This window comes from Callithrix jacchus, chromosome 7 (genome assembly GCF_049354715.1).
Source record: "Callithrix jacchus isolate 240 chromosome 7, calJac240_pri, whole genome shotgun sequence".
In the NCBI taxonomy this organism is placed as follows: Eukaryota; Metazoa; Chordata; class Mammalia; order Primates; family Cebidae; genus Callithrix; species Callithrix jacchus.
This window is the reverse complement of record NC_133508.1, coordinates 65,072,052-65,093,463: the sequence shown is the minus strand read 5'-3', so window position 1 is coordinate 65,093,463 and position 21,412 is coordinate 65,072,052. Positions and strand designations below refer to the sequence as shown.

The following is a 21,412-nucleotide window of genomic DNA, read 5'->3' as shown; positions in this document are numbered from 1 at the left end:
GTGAGAAAAGGACGGACTCACCCTGTGAGGGGAAATGGACAAAATAAAGCAGCCAGGCCTACCTTTTAGAGCATCTAAATTATTTCGGGAAATAAATTAAGAGAAACAAAGAATATAGCAGCACCAAAGGAAACCTAAATAAGAAATTTTAAAATGCTTAAATAGGTCAAATATAATATTAATCTTTTTATGCAATAGAAAAAAGGAAAGCTATAGCTATAGATTACAATCTGATATGATGTAACTCTGGCTACCACAAGATAAACACTGGTTTGATGAATTAAAAAACCCATGAATCTTCAATGAGTAATTAGAGGCCATCCATCAGCACCATCTATAAAATGGTCCATTATACTACCATTATCTTCATTCAATGGAAGTCTCAATTATAGCATGTGAGTGTGTATGTGTATATGTGCATATGCCCATGTGCTCTGGATTTCATTGATGTTTCAAACAGTAATCTTGTAAAAACTAACCCTGCCTTTGAGTCAACTCAAAGCTCTGATCAGGAAAAGTCATTTTTAACATAATGGGACATGCAGAAGTCAGCCAGTGAGGTTGTTTTGACTGTAGTAATAAACACATTGTAGAACCGGTGCAAAAACTGACAAATCGTTCAAGAGAACAGAACATACAAAATATATTGGGTCCAAAAATACACCCAAGGCCTTACAAAACTTAGTGTAACCAAACTGGCATTGTACACCAATTAAAAAGGGTGGTTTGTTAACTTCTTAGCTTTAATTTTTTTTCTAAGTTATATTTGATAATCACTTTGTCAAATATCAAAAGTAAATGTAAGTTCTCTTCAACTATTTATGTTGTATTAAACCTATTTGATAAATTTAGGACTAAATAACACCAATAATTTTTCTAGTTTTTCCCATTACTAGACGTAAATACATCTATTTACTTATCTATACAGCACATTTCTAGTTCTATATAGGCTATGTTGTTGAGATCACTCCTAGGTATTTTATAATTTGGGTTGTTATTGTGAATTACTCAACTCCTTTAAATTTTCTATAGGTAACAATCCCTTTTTTTTTTTTTTTTTTTTTTAAGACAGGGTCTCATCCTGTCACCCAGGCTGCAGTGCAGTAGTACAATCATGGCTTATATTAGTTTGTTTCCAGTTGCTATAAAGAACTGCCCAAGACTGGGTAATTTATAAAGGAGGCCAGGTATGATGGCTCACACCTGTAATCTCAGCACTTTGGGAGGCCGAGGCGGATGGAGCACCTTAGGTCTGGAGATCAAGACCATCCTGGCCAACATGGTGGAATTCCATCTTTACTGAAAATACAAAAATTAGCTGGGTGTGGAGGCAAGTGCCTGTAATCCCAGCTACAAGGGAGGCTGAGGAAGGAGAATAGCTTGAATTCAGGAAGCGGAGTGAGCCAAGATTGCGCCACTGCACTCCAGCCTGGCAACAGAATGAGACTCCACCTCAAAAAAAAAAATTTATAAAGGAAAGAGGTTTAATTGACTCACAGTTCAGCATGGCTGGGGAGGCCTAAGGAAACTTACAATAATGGTAGAAGGTGAAGGAGAAGCAAGGCATCTTCTTCTTCACAAGGCAGCAGGAAGGAGAAGGGCTGAGTGAAGGAAGAGCCCCTTATAAAACCATCAGATCTCCTGAGAACTCACTAACAGGAGAACAGCATGGGGGAAACTGCCCCCATGATTCAATTACCTTTACCTGGTCTCTATCCTGACGTGGGGATTATGGAAATTATGGGGTTTATAATTCAAGGTGAGATTTGGGTGGGAAGACAAAGCCTAACCATATCAATGGCTCACTATAGCCTCAATCTCCCAAGCACAAATGATCCTCCCACCTCAGCCTCCTGAGTAGCTGGGACCACAGGAGTGCAAAACTACTCCCAGTTCATTTTTTAATTTTTTATAGAGATGGAGTCTCATAATATTGCTCAGGCTGTGCTCAAACGATTTTCCCACCTCAGCCTCCCAAAGCACTGGGATTACAGGTGTGATGTGAGCTGCTGCACCTGGCCCAGAGAACGCATCTGGATCATATTAAAGTATGCAAGCAACGTTGTAACAGAAAAAAAAATGAACTAGAAGAGGCTGGGCATGGTGACTCACACCTGTAATTCCAGCACTTTGGGAGGCCGAGGTGGGCAGATCACCTGAGGTCAGGAGCTCGAGACCAGCCTGGCCAACATGGTGAAACCCCATCTCTATTAAAACAAAAACAAAAACAAACAACTAGAAGGATATACATAACCTTCATGGTATGTATGGGTCGTCACTAGACAGAGGTGGCTAAAGGAGACTTTACCTAATGAGCTTTACTTTATAAAATGTGTTTTAATGTTATCAATTTTTAAATCAATTTGGTAGAAATGCAGGCATTTATTATTTAAATATTTAAGAATAAAAATAAATTATCCTATTCTTAGGTTAACTAAAGCTTTTAATTGGAATAGCTGAATTTTCTCATCTACAAAGATAAGCAAGCATATCACTTTCGTTCTAGTTTTTGATCTATCAAGGTAATAATTTGTAACAATTTATAGATTAGCTAGGCCTGTGATCACTTGCCTGGCTATTTGGGAGGCTGAGGCAGAAGAATTGCTTGAAACAGGTTTGAGTGAACCGACATCGAGTATGCCCTCCTCTGTCACCAGTACTCCCACCTGGGCGACAGAGTGAGACTTCATCTCAAAAAAAAAAAAGGTATATGTGTACACACACACACACACACACACTATATATACACACACACATAAAGTGTAAGTATATATATAAAGTGATTGTATATATATATATATAAATAGAATCCTTAGATACTGCAAAAAATTCTCTTGGGTCATATTCTTTCAATGTATTTATAGATTTGACCTAACAAATGGGAAAAAAACAGGCTGGCCATGGTGGCTCACACCTATAATCCCAGCACTTTGGGAGGCTAAAGTGGGTGGATCACCTGAGGTCAAGAGTTCAAGACCAGCCTGGTCAACATGGTAAAACCCTGTCTCTACTAAAAATACAAAAAAATTAGCTGGGCATGGTGGCAGGCACCAAACAAACAAACAAGCAAAAAACAGCTATAAATCAGCATGTTAAAAAAATGTAACTACTGTACATAGATAACTTCCTTAGAAAAAAATCATAAAAGTAGATATATCAAAATGTTATTAGTGATTACCAATGGGTAGAAAGGTCAAATGATTTAAGTTTGTCTCCTTTTTTGTTTTTTTAAAGACGGAATCTCGCTCTGTCACCAGGCTGGAGTGCGATGATGTGATCTTGGCTCACTGCAACCTCCACCACCCGGGTTCAAGCAATTCTCCTTCCTCAGCATCCTGAGTAGCCAGGATTATAGCCATGCACCACCATGCCTGGCTAATTTTTGTATTTTTAGTAGAAATGGGTTGCGCCATGTTGGTCAGGATGGTCTCCAACTCCTGACCTCATGATCTGCCTGCCTCAGCCTTCTAAAAGTGCTGGGATTACAGGTGTGAGCCATCAGGCCTGGCCAATTTTTCTCTTTTTAAAAATGTTTTAATTTTTTAAGATGGCGTCTCACTCTGTTACCCAGGCTGGAGTGCAGTGGCCCAATCTCGACTCACTGAAACTTTCACCTCTAGGGTTCAAGCAATTCTCCTATCTCGGTCTCCCAAGTAGCTGGGGCCAGAGGCACAAGCCATCATGCCCCACTAATTTTTATATTTTCAGTCGAGATGGGATTTCACCATGTTGGGCAGGCTGGCCTCGAACTCCTGACCTCACATGATCCACCACCTTGGCCTTCCAAAGTCCTAGGATTACAGGTGTGAGCCGCTGAGCCTGGCCTTAAAATGTTCTCCTTTATGCCATATGTTCTTAAATAAATACAGATTGTCTGTATAATCAGAAAAAAATAATGATTTGTTAGATTTAATCTACATATAATTTATGTAGACTTTCCATAACTTAATTAAGTGGAATAGAACAAATGCATTTTTTTGTTTGTTTTGTTTTTGAGATGGAGTCTTGCTCTGTCACCCACACTAGAGTGCAGTGATGCAACCTTGGCTTACAACCCCTGCCTCCCAGGGTTCAGATGATTCTCCTGCCTCAGTCTCCTGAGTAGCTGAGATTACAGATACCCACCACCATGCCCAGCTAATTTTTCTTGTATATTTAGTAGAGACAGGGTTTTACCATGTTATCAAGGGTGGTCTCGACCTCCTGACCTCAGGTGATCTGCCTGCCTCGGCTTCCCAAAGTGTTGGTATAAGGCGTGAGCCACTGCACCCAGCTGGACAAATGTATTTTATACCATCTTTGTCAGCTTTTATTATTATTATTTGAGATAGGGTCTTGCTCTGTCCTCCAGGCCGAAGGGCAGTGGCACAATCTCATTTCACTGCAGCCTTGACCTCTTGGGCTCAAGCAATCTTCCACCTGAACCTCCCAAGTAGCTGGGACTATAGATGTTTGCCAACACACCTGGCTAACTTTTTAAAAGATTCTTGTTTTTTTTTTTTGATGGAAGTCTTGCTCTGTCACCCAGGTTGGAGTACAGTGGCGCAATCTCGGTTCACTGCAACCTCTGCCTCCTGGGTTCAAGCAAGTCTCTGCCTCAGCCTCCCGAGTAGCTGGGATTACAGGTGCCTGTCACCATGCCTGGATAACTTTTTTTGTATTTTTAGTAGAGACGGGGTTTCACCATCTTGGCCAGGCTGGTCTTGAACTTCTGACTTCATGATCCACCCACCTCAGCCTCCCAAAGTGCTGGGATTACAGGTGTAAGCCACCGTGCCTGGCTTTTTTTTTTTTTTGGTAGAACCAGGGTCTCCCTATGTTGCCTAAACTAGTCTTAAACTCCTCGGCTCAAGCAATCCTCCTGTATGGGCCTCCCAAAGGACTGACATTAGAGGCATGAGCCACCGTTCCCAGCTTGTCAGCTTTTAGTTATGAAGATTTTGTTAACTTTCTAAAATAAACAGGTATACTTTCTTTTTCTCTGCTCTACTGACTGATAAAGCATTATAGAGCGGTTCCCTCTTTATTATCTGTAGTTTCACCTTCTGTGGGTTTCAGTTACTTGTGGTTGACTGCAGTCCAAAGATAAAATATGGAAAATTTCTAGAAATAAATAACTTGTAAGTTTTAAATCATGTGCCACTCTGAGTATCTTGATGAAATCTCATGCCATCCTGCTCTGTCCTGCCCAGGATGTGAATCATCCATTCCCCTGTCCAGCAGTATATCCACACCATATATATGTTCACTTCCTGTTAATCTCTTTGCAGCCATCTTGGTTGCCATATCAACTGTGGCGGTATTGAAGTGCTTATGTGCAAGTAATCCTTATTTTACTTATTTGTTCTACTTTATTGTTATTGTTGTTAAATTCTTATTGTGTCTAATTTATAATCCAAACTTTATCACAGGTATGTATGCATGTACAGGAAAAACAGTATATACTGGTGTTCAGCATTATCCATGATTTCAAGGATCCTCTGACAGTCTTGGTCTTGGTATATCCCCCGTAGATAAGGAAGGACTACTGCAATCATCTGTTTCATCAATATGACTTAAACTGTCCATAATACCCCTGGCCTAATCACATTTTAACACTAGTCTACATAGGATTTTCATTTCTTGAGTCACTTCAGCAAATTATATTTTCCTAGAAAATTACCCATTTTAGGCCAGGTTCAGTGACTCATGCCTGTAGTCCCAGCATTCTGGGAGGCCAAGATGGGCGGATCAGAAGGTCAGGAGAATGAGACCATCCTGGCCAACATGGTGAAACCCTGACTCCACTAAAAATGCAAAAATTAGCTGGGCATGGTGACAGATGTCTGTAATCCCAGCTATTCGGGAGGCTGAGGCAGAAGAATTGCTTGAACCTTCAAGGCAGAGGTTGCAGTGAGCCAAGATCGCTCCACTGTACTCCAGCCTGGGTGACAGAGCAAGACTCCATCTATTAAAAAAAAAAAAAAAAAAAGAAAATTACCCATTTTAGGGGGAAGGAAAGCTGGGGACCAGCCAAAAAAAATTTACCCATTTCATCAGGAATTCATCAAGGGTATCAAGGTAATTCAGTGGACAAAAAAAAAAAAATTTCCAACTTTGTACCATATCTAAAAAAGAATTGCCAAGCATGGTGGCTCACGCTTGTAATCCCAGCACTTTGGGAGGCTAAGGTGAGTGGATCATGAGGTCAAGAGATGAAGACCATCCTGGCCAACATGGTGAAACCCCATTTCTACTAAAAATACAAAAATTAGCTGGGTATGGTGGCGGGTACCTGTAATCCCAGCTACTTGGGAGGCTGAGGCAGGAGAATTGCTTGAGCCTGCGAGGTGGAGGCTGAAGTGAGCCGAGATTGCACCATTGCACTCCAGTCTGGCAACAGAGCAAGACTCCATCTCAAAAAAAAAAAAAAAAAAAAAAAAAGGAATCAACGACTTAAAACCCAAAACTATAAACATCATAAAGAAAAAAAATTGAGGAAAACCTTTGTGATCTTGGGTTAAACAAAGATTTCTTAAAGAAAGCACATAAATTATGAAGCATAAAAGAGAAAATTGATTAAATTGGATTTCATTAATTTAAAAGCTCTGAAAACAAATAGACAAGCCACAGGCTGGGAGAAAACATTTCTCTGACATGTATCATATAAATACATGATATATGTCTGAGCCGGGCCTGGTGGCTCACGACTGTAATCCCAGCACTTTGGGAGCAGGAGGCAGGTGGATAGTCTGAAGTCAGGAATTTGAGACCAGCCTAGCCAACATAGTGAAACCCTGTCTTGACTAAAAATACAAAAAATTAGCTGGGCATGGTGGCAGGCACCTATAATCCCAGCTACCAGGGAAGCTGAGGCAGGAGAATCACATGAATCCCAGAGGCAGAGAGGTTGCAGTGAGCTGAGATGGCACCATTGCATGCACTCCAGTCTGGACAACAGCAGTGAAACTCTGGCTCAAAAAAAAAAAAAAGGAAAGGAAATATATATCATTGCTTATGCAAGGTACATGACACATTGATAAGGGCTCAGTTTGCAGCAATAAATTCAGATGACTAGATAAATTCTATACATTTAGTCAACCTATTCCACTTGCTATGATTTTCTAGGAGTAAAGAGTAGTCAGAAATGATGAAAAGCGATGAGAGGACATAGGCAATAGTCCAGAATGTAAGCATTACTACCTTTCCAGGCTTGTACTACTAATACAACTATGGCTCGTCTTTTTCTACTGACAGAAGAAATAATTACGTTTATTCAAGTGCACAGGACCTGGTGTCAGTGTACTCTATTTTCCTTAAGATTGGTAATTATATCTTATGCAGAAAAATTAAAACCACCAGAAGAAACACATAAACACATACAGATATATATTGTGTGTTTACTACTGGGCAGTGGGTAGGATTCAACAGTAAAAAGACATTTAAGTTTATACTCCTTTAGGAAATAAGACAACAGAGGATATTTAATATATATTTATAATAATCTCATCAAGATCACTAGGAGAAAAAATGGAACTAGCATCATGTAATACTGGAGGAATTTATCTCCCACACCCTGAGGATCTCAAAACTAATTAAGCTTGTATTTTGTTCTTCATTCTTAAAGAGGAGGGAGGAAAGGACTATGTTATTGGCATATTTTGAGCTTCAAGTGGTAACAACATAACATCACAAAACATTTTCCCACGAACTTTGAAGTGCATTATGTCTTGAGTATGGCTCCTCGGCAAATGTTCTTAAACACCTAGAAAAAAAAACTCCTTTATAAGATCATAATAAAATTTATAAATTCAGACAAAGAATAAGGAAAAAATAATTGGCTTTGTTTAGGAAATAATAAATTCTATTTGCTACTTTAACAAAGTGCTTCTCATATTTCCTATATGATGCAAATTCTAATCAAAAGGAGGTATAATCTTATAAATCTGTTTCCAGAATGCTATGCATATGAATAAAGCCTTTGCAACTAGCTTTAAATTCAGAATGCAAACTGATATATTCATTAAATAATCAAACACATACCTAAAAATATTTTCAACAAGCCATGTTCATATTTATAGAAGGGAGGGTATACAGAAAGTTAATGAAGTATTCAGATGATTTAAAATATTTTGGGAAGGCAATTCATGTGTAGATCCTCCTCTACCTCAAAAATCTTCAAAAGTAAGTCACAACTCAGTACTTTTAAATAAATGATATGCCAGGGTTAAGTCCCTTTTCTTCTGGCATGCAGTTTGGAGACTGACTGTTAACCCCATAAATAGCTGAAGAGGGAGGAAGAAAGCAGAAGCAGGAATTAGCTATTTTTGTATTTTTATTTTATTTTTTTGAGACGGAGTTTCTCTGTTGTTACCCAGACTGGAGTGCAATGACACGATCTCAGCTCACCGCAACCTCTGCCTTCTGGGTTCAAGCAATTCTCCTGCCTCAGCCTCCCGAGTAGCTGGGACTACAGGCGCGCACCACCATGCCCAGCTAATTTTTGTATTTTTAGTAGAGACGGGGTTTCACCTCATTGACCAGGATGGTCTCGATCTCTTGACCTCGTGACCCGCCCGCCTTGGCCTCCCAAAGTGCTGGGATTATAGGTGTGCCCGGCCCAGCTATTTTTGAAAGTAGTGGGGTGTGGAGCATCATAGTAGCACAAATTCTATGCACATCCTTTCTGGATCCTTCCTTCGCTCAGCACTTATGTACAGTGTAGCCATTAATTTTTTCTTTTTTTTTTTTTTTTTTGAGATGGAATCTTGCTCTGTCACCCAGGCTGAAGTCCAGTGGCATGATCTCGGCTCACTGCAACTTCCACCTCCTGAGTTCAAGCAATCATCCTGCCTCAGCCCCCAAGCAGCTGGGACTACATGCACACCATCATACCTGGCTAATTTTTTGTATTTTTGTAGAGATAGGGTTTCACCATGTTACCCAGGCTGGTCTTGAACTCCTGAGCTCAGGTAATCCACCCACCTCGGCCTCCCAAAGTGCTAGGATTACAGGCGTGAGCCACCATGCCCCGCCTAATTTTTTTTTTAACTGATAGTCTACACTAATATAAGTTAACAAGTAATACTTTCATTGTATTTTATTCAGGTCTTTGCAATGAGATTAAAAAGAGGTGACCTAAAATCAGGAGAAGCAAAGTAAAAGATGTTTGATTCCTCTATCACTTTCCCTACTCCATGATCTTCAATGTCTGTCCTACACTAACCTTGGCAGAATTTTGGAGTCTGTTTTCCAAGAAAGTGTAAAGCAAATGGTCTCTAGAATGGGGTCACAAAAGGCACTTGATGGTAGGTATATGGTACAAAAAAATGGAAGAGGTTGGGCACAACGGCTCACACCTGTAATCCCAACTTTTTGGGAGGCCAAGGTGGGAGGATCACTTGAACCCAGGAGTTCAAGACCACCCTGGGCAACATACCCCATCTTTACAAAAAGTAAAAAAATTAGTCACATATGGTGGTACGTGCTTATAGTCCCAGCTACCTGGGAAGCTGAGGTGGGAGGACTGCTTGAGCTCAGGAGGTTGAGGTTGCAGTGCCATTTTTTTTTGAGTCAAAGGAAGACTCTGTCTCAAAAAAATAAAAATAAAATAAGGGCAGATGCAGAGGCTCATGCCTGTAATCCCAGTACTTAGGGAGGGTGAGGCAGGCGCATCACTGAAGGTCAGGAGTTTGAGACCAGCCTGGCCAACATGGTGAAACCCTGTCTCTACTAAAACTACAAAAATTAGCCAGGCATGGTGGCAGGTGCTTGTAATCCCAGCTACTCAGGAGGCTGAGGTAGGAGAATTACTTGAACCCAAGAGGCAGAGGTTGCAGTGAGCCGAAATGGCGCCACTGCACTCCAGCCTGGGTGACAGAGCAAGACTCCATCTCAAAAAAAAAAAGGAAGAAAAAATGGAAGGGAATTAAGTGAAAATATGTATAATTAATGCTGAATGCAGCAGCCTCTTTACTCAGTCTCTTTCTCATCCCTTACCATGCAAACACAGGGGAAGACTGTGCCCCTGAGACCGTGATACTGATATGAGAATGTTCATCAACAATAAAGCGAAGAAGCTTACCTAAAGGCAACCTGCTAATGTATTTAAAGCTTCTAACTGGCTATTCACTCCCTTACTTTTAATCCTCAGCAGACAGCTAATTATTACTTGACATCAGAGAAAAACTCAAACATAAAAGAAACCAAATAAATGTTTAAAACAATGTCAGGAAAAAAGAGACTATGCAGGGCAAGGAAAATCTATGGAAAGAATGAAAGGATATTATAAAAAGAAACATTCAGAGACTTAAAAAAGACCTCCTGGAGATTAAAAACTAAGAGTAGAAAAGAAAAATTTAATATGAGTAGAAGGTAAAGTTGAATAAATCTTGCAGGAAATAGATCTAAAGGAAAAAGAAATGAAAATTAGAGAATTATTCCAGGAGGTTCAACACCAAGAAGCTACTGGCAACCAAGACAGAGGAAGACATGAAGGTTTAGGAAACAAAGGAGCTAACATAGGAAAGAAGCAGGGTTGCCAGGAAAATGAAGACTGGATAACCCAGGATGACAGTTTTGTGCCACCTCTACAGACTGCAAGGTCACCTGTACAGACTGGAGCAATGTGACTCAAGAGACGTATTGAGGTTGTAATCACTAAGATCTTTGCTGCCATTTATGCTTTTTAAAGCTAAAAACAAAGTACCCAGGTGAACCTGGCCCCCAGCCTGTCTTGACTAAATGCTTATGGATTTCTTCTTTGAACATACTTGGTTGCCTAATGAGCTCCAGACACTCATTTCACCCCACAGAAGTTTCTTTAACCCAGCGGTCCCCAACCTTTTTGGCACCAGGGACCGGGTTAATGGAAGACAATTTTTCTACAGACAGGGTTTGGGGTGGTTTGGGATGAAACTGTTCTACCTAATTGCTGATCTGACAGGAGGTGGAGCTCAGACTGTAATGGTCACTGGCCCACTGCTCACCTCCTACAGCCCGGGGGTAGCAGTGAGGGGTACTCCTGCTTAGGAGAAACCACAGAGCTACTCACTCCCTCTGACCATATTTCTGTCAAATGTCCAAGATCTAACCTTGCCCAATACAGTTTCCAGGATTAAGTCTTAATTTAACTCATGACTTCCACAGAAGGAACTCTAAGAACCTCAGGAAAATGAAGCAAGTATAATCCATTGATCTCTGGGGATCCCTGAGATCCTTTCAGGAGTCCAAGAAGTAAAACTAAATACATAAGAATGTGAAAAAATTATCTTCCTTTTCCACTGTGTTGACACTCGCACTGACAGTGCAAAAGCAGTGGTGAGCAAAACTGTTAGTACCTTAAGACAAATCAAGGCAGCAGCACCAAACTGTAGCAGAAATCACTGTATTCTTCACAACTGCACAGTTATAGTTAAAAATAAATGAAATTTTAAGAATATCCTTGATAAATCAATAAAAATATTAGTTTTAATAAATAGCCCTTTAGTACATATCTTTTTATTACTGTGTATGATGAAACAGAAGTCATGTATAAAGCATATCTGCATACTAAGTATGATGGTTAACTCCAGGAAAGGCATTTGTGTGATTGAGTTGCAAACTGAACTAGACAGTTTTCTTCAAGGAATACTATTTTTACTTGAAAGACTGAAAAACAAACTATGTTAATCAAGGTTAGCTATTTGACAGGCATTTTCTCAAAAGTAAGCCTGTCACTAATAAAGAAAATTGACAGTATTTGCTGCCAGTGATAGAATTCAAGCTTTCAAGTGAAATTAAAATTTTGGAAAATTTATATCCAGAGTGAGCCTGACAGCTTCCCAACATTTAACATTTTTTTCAATGAGACCAATATTAACAAACATGATATTTAAATATTATATAATGAAATGTGTAAGCATCTGTCCATGTAGATAAGGTCCTAGAGACCTTAGGTCTATCCCTCTGGTACTTTATTCTTAAAAATCTCTCACTACGGCCAGGCACCGTGGCTCATGCCTATAATCCCAGTACCTTAGGAGGCCGAGGCGGGCGGATCAAGAGATTGAGACCATTCTGGCCAACATGGTGAAACCCCGTCTCTACTAAAATACAAAAGTTAGCTGGGTGTGGTGGTGAGCGCCTGTAGTCCCAGCTACTTGGGAGGCTGAGGCAGGAGAACTGCTTGAACTGGGAGGTGGAGGTTGCAGTGAGCCAAGATCACGCCACTGCACTCCAGCCTGGTGCCTGGTGACAGAGTGCGACTTTCTCAAAATGAATAAATAAATAAATCATTCACTCACTACTTTTATATCTAGAATATCACAAATAATTCTTTTTCTTTCTTTCCCTTTTTTTTTTAAGGGGCAGTTTCTGTAAAATTTTTTTTTTTTTTTGTTAAAGACTAGTCAAGTGCAGTAGTGAGAAAGCGGGGAAAGAGTAGAACAAGGAGTTTGATCTGTAACTGACTGTGAAGAATCAATTGAGATAACTCACTACCTTTGGACCAGTCTGTAAATTTTTTTATTTTTTATTTTATTTTTTGCTTCAATAGGTTTTTGGGGAATGGGTAGTGTTTGGTTACATGACTAAGTTCTTTATTGGTGATTTCTGAGATTCTGGTGCACTCATCACCCAAGTAGTATATATACTGTACCCAGTGTGTAGTCTTCTCTCTCTTTCAATATTTCTACATAATTGTTAGCTAACTTGATTACAACAAAATTCTCACTCCACCAAAAGAAGCAAACTCATTTTACATCCTCAATTCTTTTGTCAAATGACACCGAATACACCAAATTCTTATCATATGTATATGTGTGTAAATGTATAGTAAACAACTAAGAAAAAAATCAGTATAACATTTGGAAGGAAAAATGGATACAGAGGAAACTGGTTGTTAACTATAACTATGAATCATTTCTATTTTTCTCTAAAATTCTCTAAAATCCATATTATGATTGAATGAATGTTAATATACAAATTCTAAGATTTAAATTAGTATTTAGAAAAAAATAACCTCAGGGTGAATGTGGTAGCTCATGCCTGTAATCTGAGCACTTTGGGAAGCTGAGGCAAGAGGATCACCTGGAGTCAGGAGTTCAAGACCAGCCTGGCAGATTTGGCGTAACCCCGTTTCTACTAAAAATACAAAAATTAGCTGGACATGGTGGCAGGTGCCTGTAATCCCAGCTACTCGGGAGGCTGAGGCAGGAGAATCACTTAAACTTGGGAGGTGGAGGTTGCAGTGAGCCGAGATTGTGCCACTGCACTCCAGTCTGGGCAACAAGAGTGAAACTCTATCTCACAAAAAAAAAAAAAAAAGAAAAAAAATAATTTCACACAGAACCCAAATTTCTACCTATCTTAGTAAACAAATCAAAAGCACATTTCACTTTATGCCTCAATTGACTATTGGCCAATCATAACTTCTACAGCAACCCTCACTTTGATACTATCTAGTAAATTTAAGTGATATTTAAAGTTAATTTCAGTTGAATTTAATTGTTTAATAATAAACCTGATTGATAAGATTATATTAAAATTTAGGTTATATTTACTTAAGTGAAGCAAGGAGGTTAGTCAGAATGAAAACTTAGGTTTCCAGTAAAAACCTATAGAGTCATCATATATTATTCTAATTTATCATGTGGTCATGTTCTTTAGAATTTGTCACCAGGCTACTAGAATAAACTCAATTTACCAAATTATTCAAGAATTAACTTGGTAATGAAGCTACAAAATTTATGAATTAAGTACAGACTGCCCTCTTGTGTTCAAACTAAGGAAGGATCTAATTGATGAACTAGGTGTAATCCTAAAAACTCTTCATGGGGAAACAAAAGGCAAGGTACTAAAGAAATTATCTAAGGTCATTAAAAGCAGAAAAATCCTGATCTTACAAGGTAATAAAGAACACTCTTCTCAAAGCAAGACAAAAGCTCTTAATCTGAGCCAGATGATTGCTAGTACCAGTAGCCCAAATAGCCTAACCTCAGTTTGTATTACATAGCAATATTTTTACTATACTTCCTCAGCCTGCATTGACATAAAAAGGGATTCAGACTTCTTTCTGTGTGATGAAGGATCAAAAAATGCTTAAATTGAATGGTTCCTCCAGCATGCTGAAATCAAAGAAGTAAAACTGCCTCTGATTCCTTTTTTTTCTTTTTTGCTGATGTATGTTTTAAAAGGAAAAGTACTTCCTAACGAGTCTTCCTAGTTAATGTTATAGTTTCAAAAAATCTGATATCTTAGACATATCTCTCTCACTTTGAAATGAGCATCAGTAAAAAATAGGGCCAGAAGTGGTGAAGTATACCTGTAGTCCTAGCTATGTAGGAGGCTAAGGCAGGAAGATTGCTTGAGCCCAGGAGTTCAAGGATGTAGCATGCTATGATTGTGTCTGTGAATAGCCATTGAACTCCAGCCTGGGTGACATAGTGACACCCAGTCTTAAAAAAAAACGTGGCGGGGGGTTCAACACAAAGTAAATGACTTTATCGCCAAAAAGGCAGATATTAAACTGTTTTATATCTAGATTTATATTCCCTTACTCTTGTTGCTAGATGAAATATACGCAGGCAAAACTTATCTAGAAATATTAGTCTGGGTGCAGTGGCTCATGCCTGTAATTCCAACACTTTGGGAGACCAAGTCAGGTGGATCCCTTGAGCCTAGGAATTCCAGACCAGCCTGCTCAACAAGGCAAAGTCCTCTCTACAAAAAAAAGAAAAAAAAAAAAAATCAGTTGGGCATAGAGGTGCACACCTGCAGTCCCTGCTACTCAGGAGGCTCAGTTGAGAGGATTGCCTGAGCCAAGGAGGTCAAGGCTGCAGAGAGCTGTGATTGTGTCACTACACTCCAGCCTGGGTGACAGAGTGAGACACTATCTCAAAAAAAAAAAAAAATATATATATATATATACACACACGCACACTACACATACATATATATATTACACATGCCTGTTATTATGATTACTTCCATGCTATCTCTTTCTTTTCTTTTTGAGATGGAGTTTCTCTGTATCACTGAGGCTGGAGTGCAGTGGCATGATCCTGGCTCAGAGCAACCTCTGCCTTCTGGGTTCAAGCAATTCTCCTGCCTCAGCCTCCCGAGTAGCTAGGATTACAGGTGCCTACCACCACGCCCAGCTAATTTTTGTATTTTTAGTAGAGACGAGGTTTCACCATGTCGGCCAGGCTGGTCTGGAATTCTTGACCTCAAATGATCTGCCTGTTGACCTCCCAAAGTGCTGGGATTATAGGTGTGAGCCACCGCACCCGAGCACTTCCATGTTATCTTTCATTGGCCAAGTACTAATGAAGCATTACAAAGAACACTTGTTTCTGAAATATTAGCAGAACTACATTTCCCACCAAAAAGAAGTATACGTAAGTTACTGAGTGATTAAAATAGAAAAATTTATTTAATTATTTTTCTTTTTTTGAGACAGAGTCTTGCTCTGTTGCCCAGGCTGGAGTGCAGGGTGTAATCTCAGCTCACTGCATCTTCTGCTTCCAGAGTTCAAGCATTTTTCATGCCTTAGCCTCTGGAGTAACTGGGATTACAGGCGTGTTCCACCACGTCCAGCTAAATTTTTGTATTTTTAGTAGAGATGGGGTTTTGTCATGTTGGCCAGGCTGGTCTCGAACTCCTCGCCTCAAGTGATCCACCTGCCTCAGCTCCCAAAGTGCTCGGATTACAGGCTTGAGCCACTGTGCCAGCCAAGATAAAGAAATTTAAATTTCTCATTTTAACTTGTCAAATGATTCTTGATTTTTCTTTTTTCTTTCTTTTTTTTTACTGGCAATTTTTATTTAAGATTCTTGACTATTCTTCATTAAAAATGTTATTTGTGCAATATGTAATGAGTTTATCCATGTCATTTTTAAACAAATTAATATTTTTAAAGTTTCTGAGGTTTAATTTATAATGCAGTAAATATCAATAGATGTTATATAAACGAAAGGCCATTGGCACTCTATCATTAAGTATGCAACTGGATCCTTATAGAAGCAAAGTTTGAGACTCATTATTCTAGAGAGTAGCATACTGAACATGAAAAAAACACAATTTACTCTCAAAGCTTTAATGAAGGTGAGGAAAGAACAGAAATGTCATTTACTAAGGAAAATGCAGGTGATACTCACCAAATGGATCTTCCATGCCACTATTAACCAGTTTAGGGAGGTGAGATATTGTTTCTAAAAAGAGAAAAAGGTAAATGACACACTTAATACATGTAGTCCATCATCTTTTATACTTAAAAAAAAATCCTAATTCAGTAACATTGATTATAGTTTAAAAGTGGAACATTATGGAAATGTACAACTTATTAAATGACAGGTTTTCTTTTTTTTTTTTGAGACAGGATTTCCCTTTGTTGCCCAGACTGGATTTTAACTCTTGGGCTCAAGCGATCCTTCCATGTCAGCCTCTGAGGATTACAAGTGCCTGCCACTGTACTGGGCTGGGAGTTACTTTAAGGGAATTGAGATACAGATGCACAATACTAAACTATCATAAAACATTTAAATATATTTAAACTAATTTTTGTCTTAAAATATATTATTCTCAGTTTCCTCAAATAAGTTCCCTTTCCAATCCTCATTTTGAATTTATTAGAGTATAAGAAAAAAGGTAAGTTTTTTTTTATAAGAAAAATACAACACCTGAGAAGGGGCACGAAGAATATCTTTGAAGAAGGGAATTGGTTTTTGCCTAAGGAAAATATAAGTTATTTTAGACACAGGAGAATGGTTCAGTAAGCTGTAAGTTTATCCACTCAAGTATAAAAATAAAACAAAAAATATTTCAAAAGAAAGTCGACTAAGTATAATACACAACCTCCTGCACTCCCAATCAAGACAAGTGTCAAATCTGCCCTATCCAGCTTCCTACTCCTCCCATGGTTTTTATCCTAACGTCATTCTCTAACAGTCTAAATACTAAACTCCAATTCAGAGCCTCCTTATAGATCACAACATACTGACAGTTGGTGCCAGGAATGACTAGAGAAACTTGGGAGTAAGATGTGGTTACAGAGTTGAATCACTAGCATACTAGAGAGCAATGAGGATCCTACTGCTGGTTGTAGGTGTAACATGGATAATTTCTGGCATAAGGTCCTGGTCCAGTTCTTAAACTTCCACTAGTGATGAACAGTGCTATCTATCTAGTTGATTAGACGTGTCAGGTACTTGATGAGTGTTATGGTTTGAATGTCCCTCCAAAACTCACGTTGAATTTTTTTTTTCCAAACAGGGTCTCACTCTGTCACCCAGGCTGGAGCACAGTGGCACAATCATGACTCCCTGCAGTCTCAACCTCCTGGAGTCAAGTGATCCTCCAACCTCAATCTCCTGAGAAGCTGGGACTACAGGTGCCCGAAACCACAGCTGGCTAATTTTTAAAAATTTGTTTTAGGGATGGTGTCTCACTATGTTGCCCAGCTGGTCTTGAATTCCTGAGCTCAAGCAATCCTCCTGCCTTGGCCTCCCAATGTGCTGGGATTACAGGTGTGAGCCATCATGCCCAGTCTTGTCCTGAAACTGAATTGCCATGGTGATGGTATTAAGAGATGGGACTGCTAAGGCAGGAGGATGGTTTGAGCCCAGGAGTTTGAGACTAGCCTGGGCCACATAACAAGATCCCATCCCTACAAAAAGTTTTTTAAAGAAGCCAGGAGTGGTGGCACATGCCTGTAGATCCAGCTGCTTGGGAGCCTGAGGCAGGAGAATCTCTTGATCCCAGAAGTTTGAGGCCACAGCGAGCCATGACTGCACTACTGCACTCCAGCCTGAGTGACAGACCAAATCCCTGGGGGCGGTGGGAGAGAGGGAGATGGGACCATTAACAAGTGATTAGGCTTTGCCCTCAGGAGTGGATTAAATTATCAGGACAGTGGGCTTGTTATAAAAGCAAGTTCAGCACCCCCTTGCTCTCTTGAGCTCTCTTGCCATTCTGCCATTGGATGACACTGCAAGAAGGCCCTTGCCACATGGAGGACCCATAGACCTTAGACTTCTCAGCCTTTAAAACTGTAAGAAATACGTTTATTTTCTTTATAAAGTACCCAGTCTATGGTATTGTTATAGTAACACAGAATGGACTAAGACAAACAGTAAGGAGAAAACTATAATGACAATGGGGTTGAATGGCTCTTGCTAAATTCAATTGGCGCTCTAGAAAAAGAGAGAGACTAACAGCCAATGGTGAATGTCACAGGGTCTCGTTGGTAACTTATAAGGAGGCTCTTTGCTCTTGCAGCAGGAGGACAAAACAGTTGAAGATAGGCCCAGGAGGTAATCATCACAGTGGCTCAACTTCAAAGAAAGTTGACTCAGCCAAGGCAGGTATGTTATATCAATTTCAGGGCCTAATACATGGAACGAAGATATCTGAGTTGATGCCCCTCCAAAAATCTCAAATGCTCAGATACTGTTTAACCCCAAGACTGCAAAAATAGCCCACTCACCCTTTAAGAATGAGTGCCCTTCTCTTGCAGAATGATAATGCAGAAGCCTCCTCATCCTATTCCCCAAAAAACAATGCCCCCTCAGGATCTGCCACCATTACCTCCTATCTAATGATCACTCCTCTTAGCAGGCCTTTAACCTGCAGTAAGTGTGTTGACAAACCAGTACAGATGTGCTGGGCCTGGAAGGTCAGAAAGAAACTGTAACTGCAAGACCTATCCAGCATGAACTGGAAACGTCCAGAGAAGTACATGTGACCAAATTCTGAGGGTCCTTGAACAAATAAACACTTGAATAGAATATAAGATTGAGAAGGGAGAGGTTATCAACCCTCTTTAGAGACAGAGGATTCAACACCCTGCCAAAAAACCCAGGATATGGTATGAACTTACTACTGGGATGGTTTCTAGATGCTGGAAATGTACAATGAATGTCCCATGCTAAGTAAAGTTGCAATATAAGACTGCAGTGGCAGACAGAGGAGGAAGGGATTAAAAGGCTTAGTGAAGTAGGCATGCTGACAAGGATGCATTACATCTGGGCATAAAACCCATCAAATGATTATGTTCCTTGGACAGGACGGGAGGGTGCCATAAGGAATGTGCTGGTGAGGGGGTACTGGCATCATTAAGAAGTTCACTATTTGTTTTCCTTCACAGGAGAGGTTGTTAAAAAACTAAGTTCAGGCCAGGCGTGGTGGTTCACACCTGTAATCCCAGCATTTTGGGAAGCCAAAGCAGGCAGATCACATGAGGCCAAGAATTCAAGACCAGCCTGGCCATCATGGTGAAACCCTGTCTCTACCGAAAATACAAAAATTATTTCCAGGTGTGGTGGTACACGACTGCAATCCCAGCTAGTTGGGTGGCTGAGGCATGAGAATCACTTGAACCTGGGAGGCAGAGGTTGCAGTGAGCTGAGATCACGCCACTGTCTTATAGCCTGGGCAACAAAGTGAGACTATCTAAAAAAAAAAAAAAAATCTAGGCTCACTGATAGCAATACAATAGCCATGATAGGACCCTGAAAGGAGACCAAGTCATGGTACTTCAGGTGGATACAATTACCGTAAGGATCACCAAAATCAGACTGGCAATCAAAGAAATATGACTCACAGATTTATGGAGAGAGCTAATAGAACATGACGTCACTGGAGGCAAAATAGATGAGCAGCCTATAAGAGCACTACTCTATTTGTAACATCAAAATAAATGAAAGTTAAAAGATCAGAATTCTGAGGGCAGTCATCCCAATAAAAAAATCAAGATCCCATGTCCAGTTTCTATACTTAAGTCTACTTCACATCCTAAACCCATTGATTAAAGGAGGCCAGGTACTTAGGGTAAAGGAAGCTGCAACACCAAAATATAACAATTCCCTGAAAAATCTGTGGGACTGAGAGACTTAAACAATACAGGTCTCAGGGATTCTGGTGCTTAGAATGTCTCTGCACCTGGAGTTTAACATTCTGCAGTCACCATCTTGAAATTCTTGTATCTATAAATTCTGTAAGTCTGATGGGAAAATGAAGCATGAAGCATGTGTTTGGGGGCTGATGCCTCAGCCCACATAAGGCCTGACTTCTGCTATCTCCCCAGGAAGGGCTCTTGGCCAACCACTGCACATCCTCTGGCCCCATTCCTTCCCTTTGTGGGTTAGCAGTGCCACAGTGCTTTGGTGGGCAATTCCAAAGGGACCTCTTGCCCACTCCCAATACAGGTGTAGTGAGCATGCAAATTACATAGTTGCTCTTCCTATGGCTATTTACCCAGGTAACTATAAACTGAGGAAAGGAGAACACTTTTATGTTTTGAGGACAGACAAGTTGGCACTGATACTGGAGTCTGAAGTGTCATCGTGGGCTTATAAGGATCATGAAATAAATGGGATCCTGGCCAAGATCCAGCTCATAGTGGATTTCCTAAGTTTGTGGACCCTCCTGGTGGTCATTCCCTGGTCACTGAATGTTAAATTGAAATAGACATTCTTGGGACTGAGTGTGGTGGTTCATGCCTGTAATCCCAGCACTTTGGGAGGCCGAGATGGATGGACCACCTGAGGTCAGGAGTTTGAGATCAGCCTGGGCAACATGGTGAATCCCCATCTCTACTAAAAATACAAAAATTAGCTGGACATGGTGGCCTGCACCTTTAGTCCCAGCTATTCAGAAGGCTCAGGTATGAGAATCGCTTGAACCTGGGAGGTGGAGGTTGCAGTGAGCTAAGACCATGCCACTGAACTACAGCCTGGGTAACAGAATAAGACTCGGTCTTTAAAAAAAAAAAAAAAAAAAAAACATAAAAAAGTGATAAGGCAACCCACAGAATGGGAGAAAATTTTTGCAAATCATCTATCTGATAAGGAAACTATATCTAGAATATATAAAGAACACTAACTCAACAAAAAGACAACGCAACTTAAAAATGGGCAAAGGATTGTATATAAACATTACGTAATAGAAGATGTACAGTCAATAGGCACATTAAAAGATCTTCAACATCTTTAGCCCTGTGGGAAATGCAAATCAATGTCACAAGGAGATAACACTTCACACCCATTATGATGGCTATAATAAATAAGCCATCACACATGGATACTAGCAGGGCCTAATCAAGACACTGGGGCCTGCTTGACGGTGGAGGGTGAGAGGATCAGAAAAAATACCTATCAGGTACTATGGTTATTACCAGGGTGACTAAATTATTTGTACACCAAACCCCTGTGACACACAGTTTACCTATATAACAAACCTGGATGTGTACTCCTGAACCTACAATGAAAGTTAAATAAAGAAATAACAAGTATTAGGAAAGATATAGAGAAACTGGAGCCTTAATACACTGCTGGTGAGAATGTAAAATGATGTAGCAGAGGAAGAGTAACAGTTCTCCAAACAGTAAAACATAGAGTTTACCACATAATCTACTCCTAGGTATATAGCCAAGAGAAATAAAAACATATGTCCATAC

General features: G+C 39.9%; 1 protein-coding gene across 23 annotated transcripts in view; it reads right to left on the bottom strand.

Moving 5' to 3' along the window:
* The window catches only part of PHACTR4 (phosphatase and actin regulator 4), a 128,113-nt gene that overhangs the window by 73,285 nt on the left and 33,416 nt on the right, over positions 1-21,412 (bottom strand). For 22 of the 23 annotated variants that reach the window (XM_078330916.1, XM_078330915.1, XM_078330914.1 and 19 more), the window contains one exon: positions 16,116-16,169. In XM_078330916.1, coding sequence (XP_078187042.1) covers positions 16,116-16,131 — 16 coding nt within the window. In that variant the 5' untranslated portion in view covers positions 16,132-16,169. Of the gene's footprint in view, positions 1-16,115; positions 16,170-21,412 lie in introns of those variants that run through there. The other variant, XM_078330906.1, reaches the window with a different exon arrangement.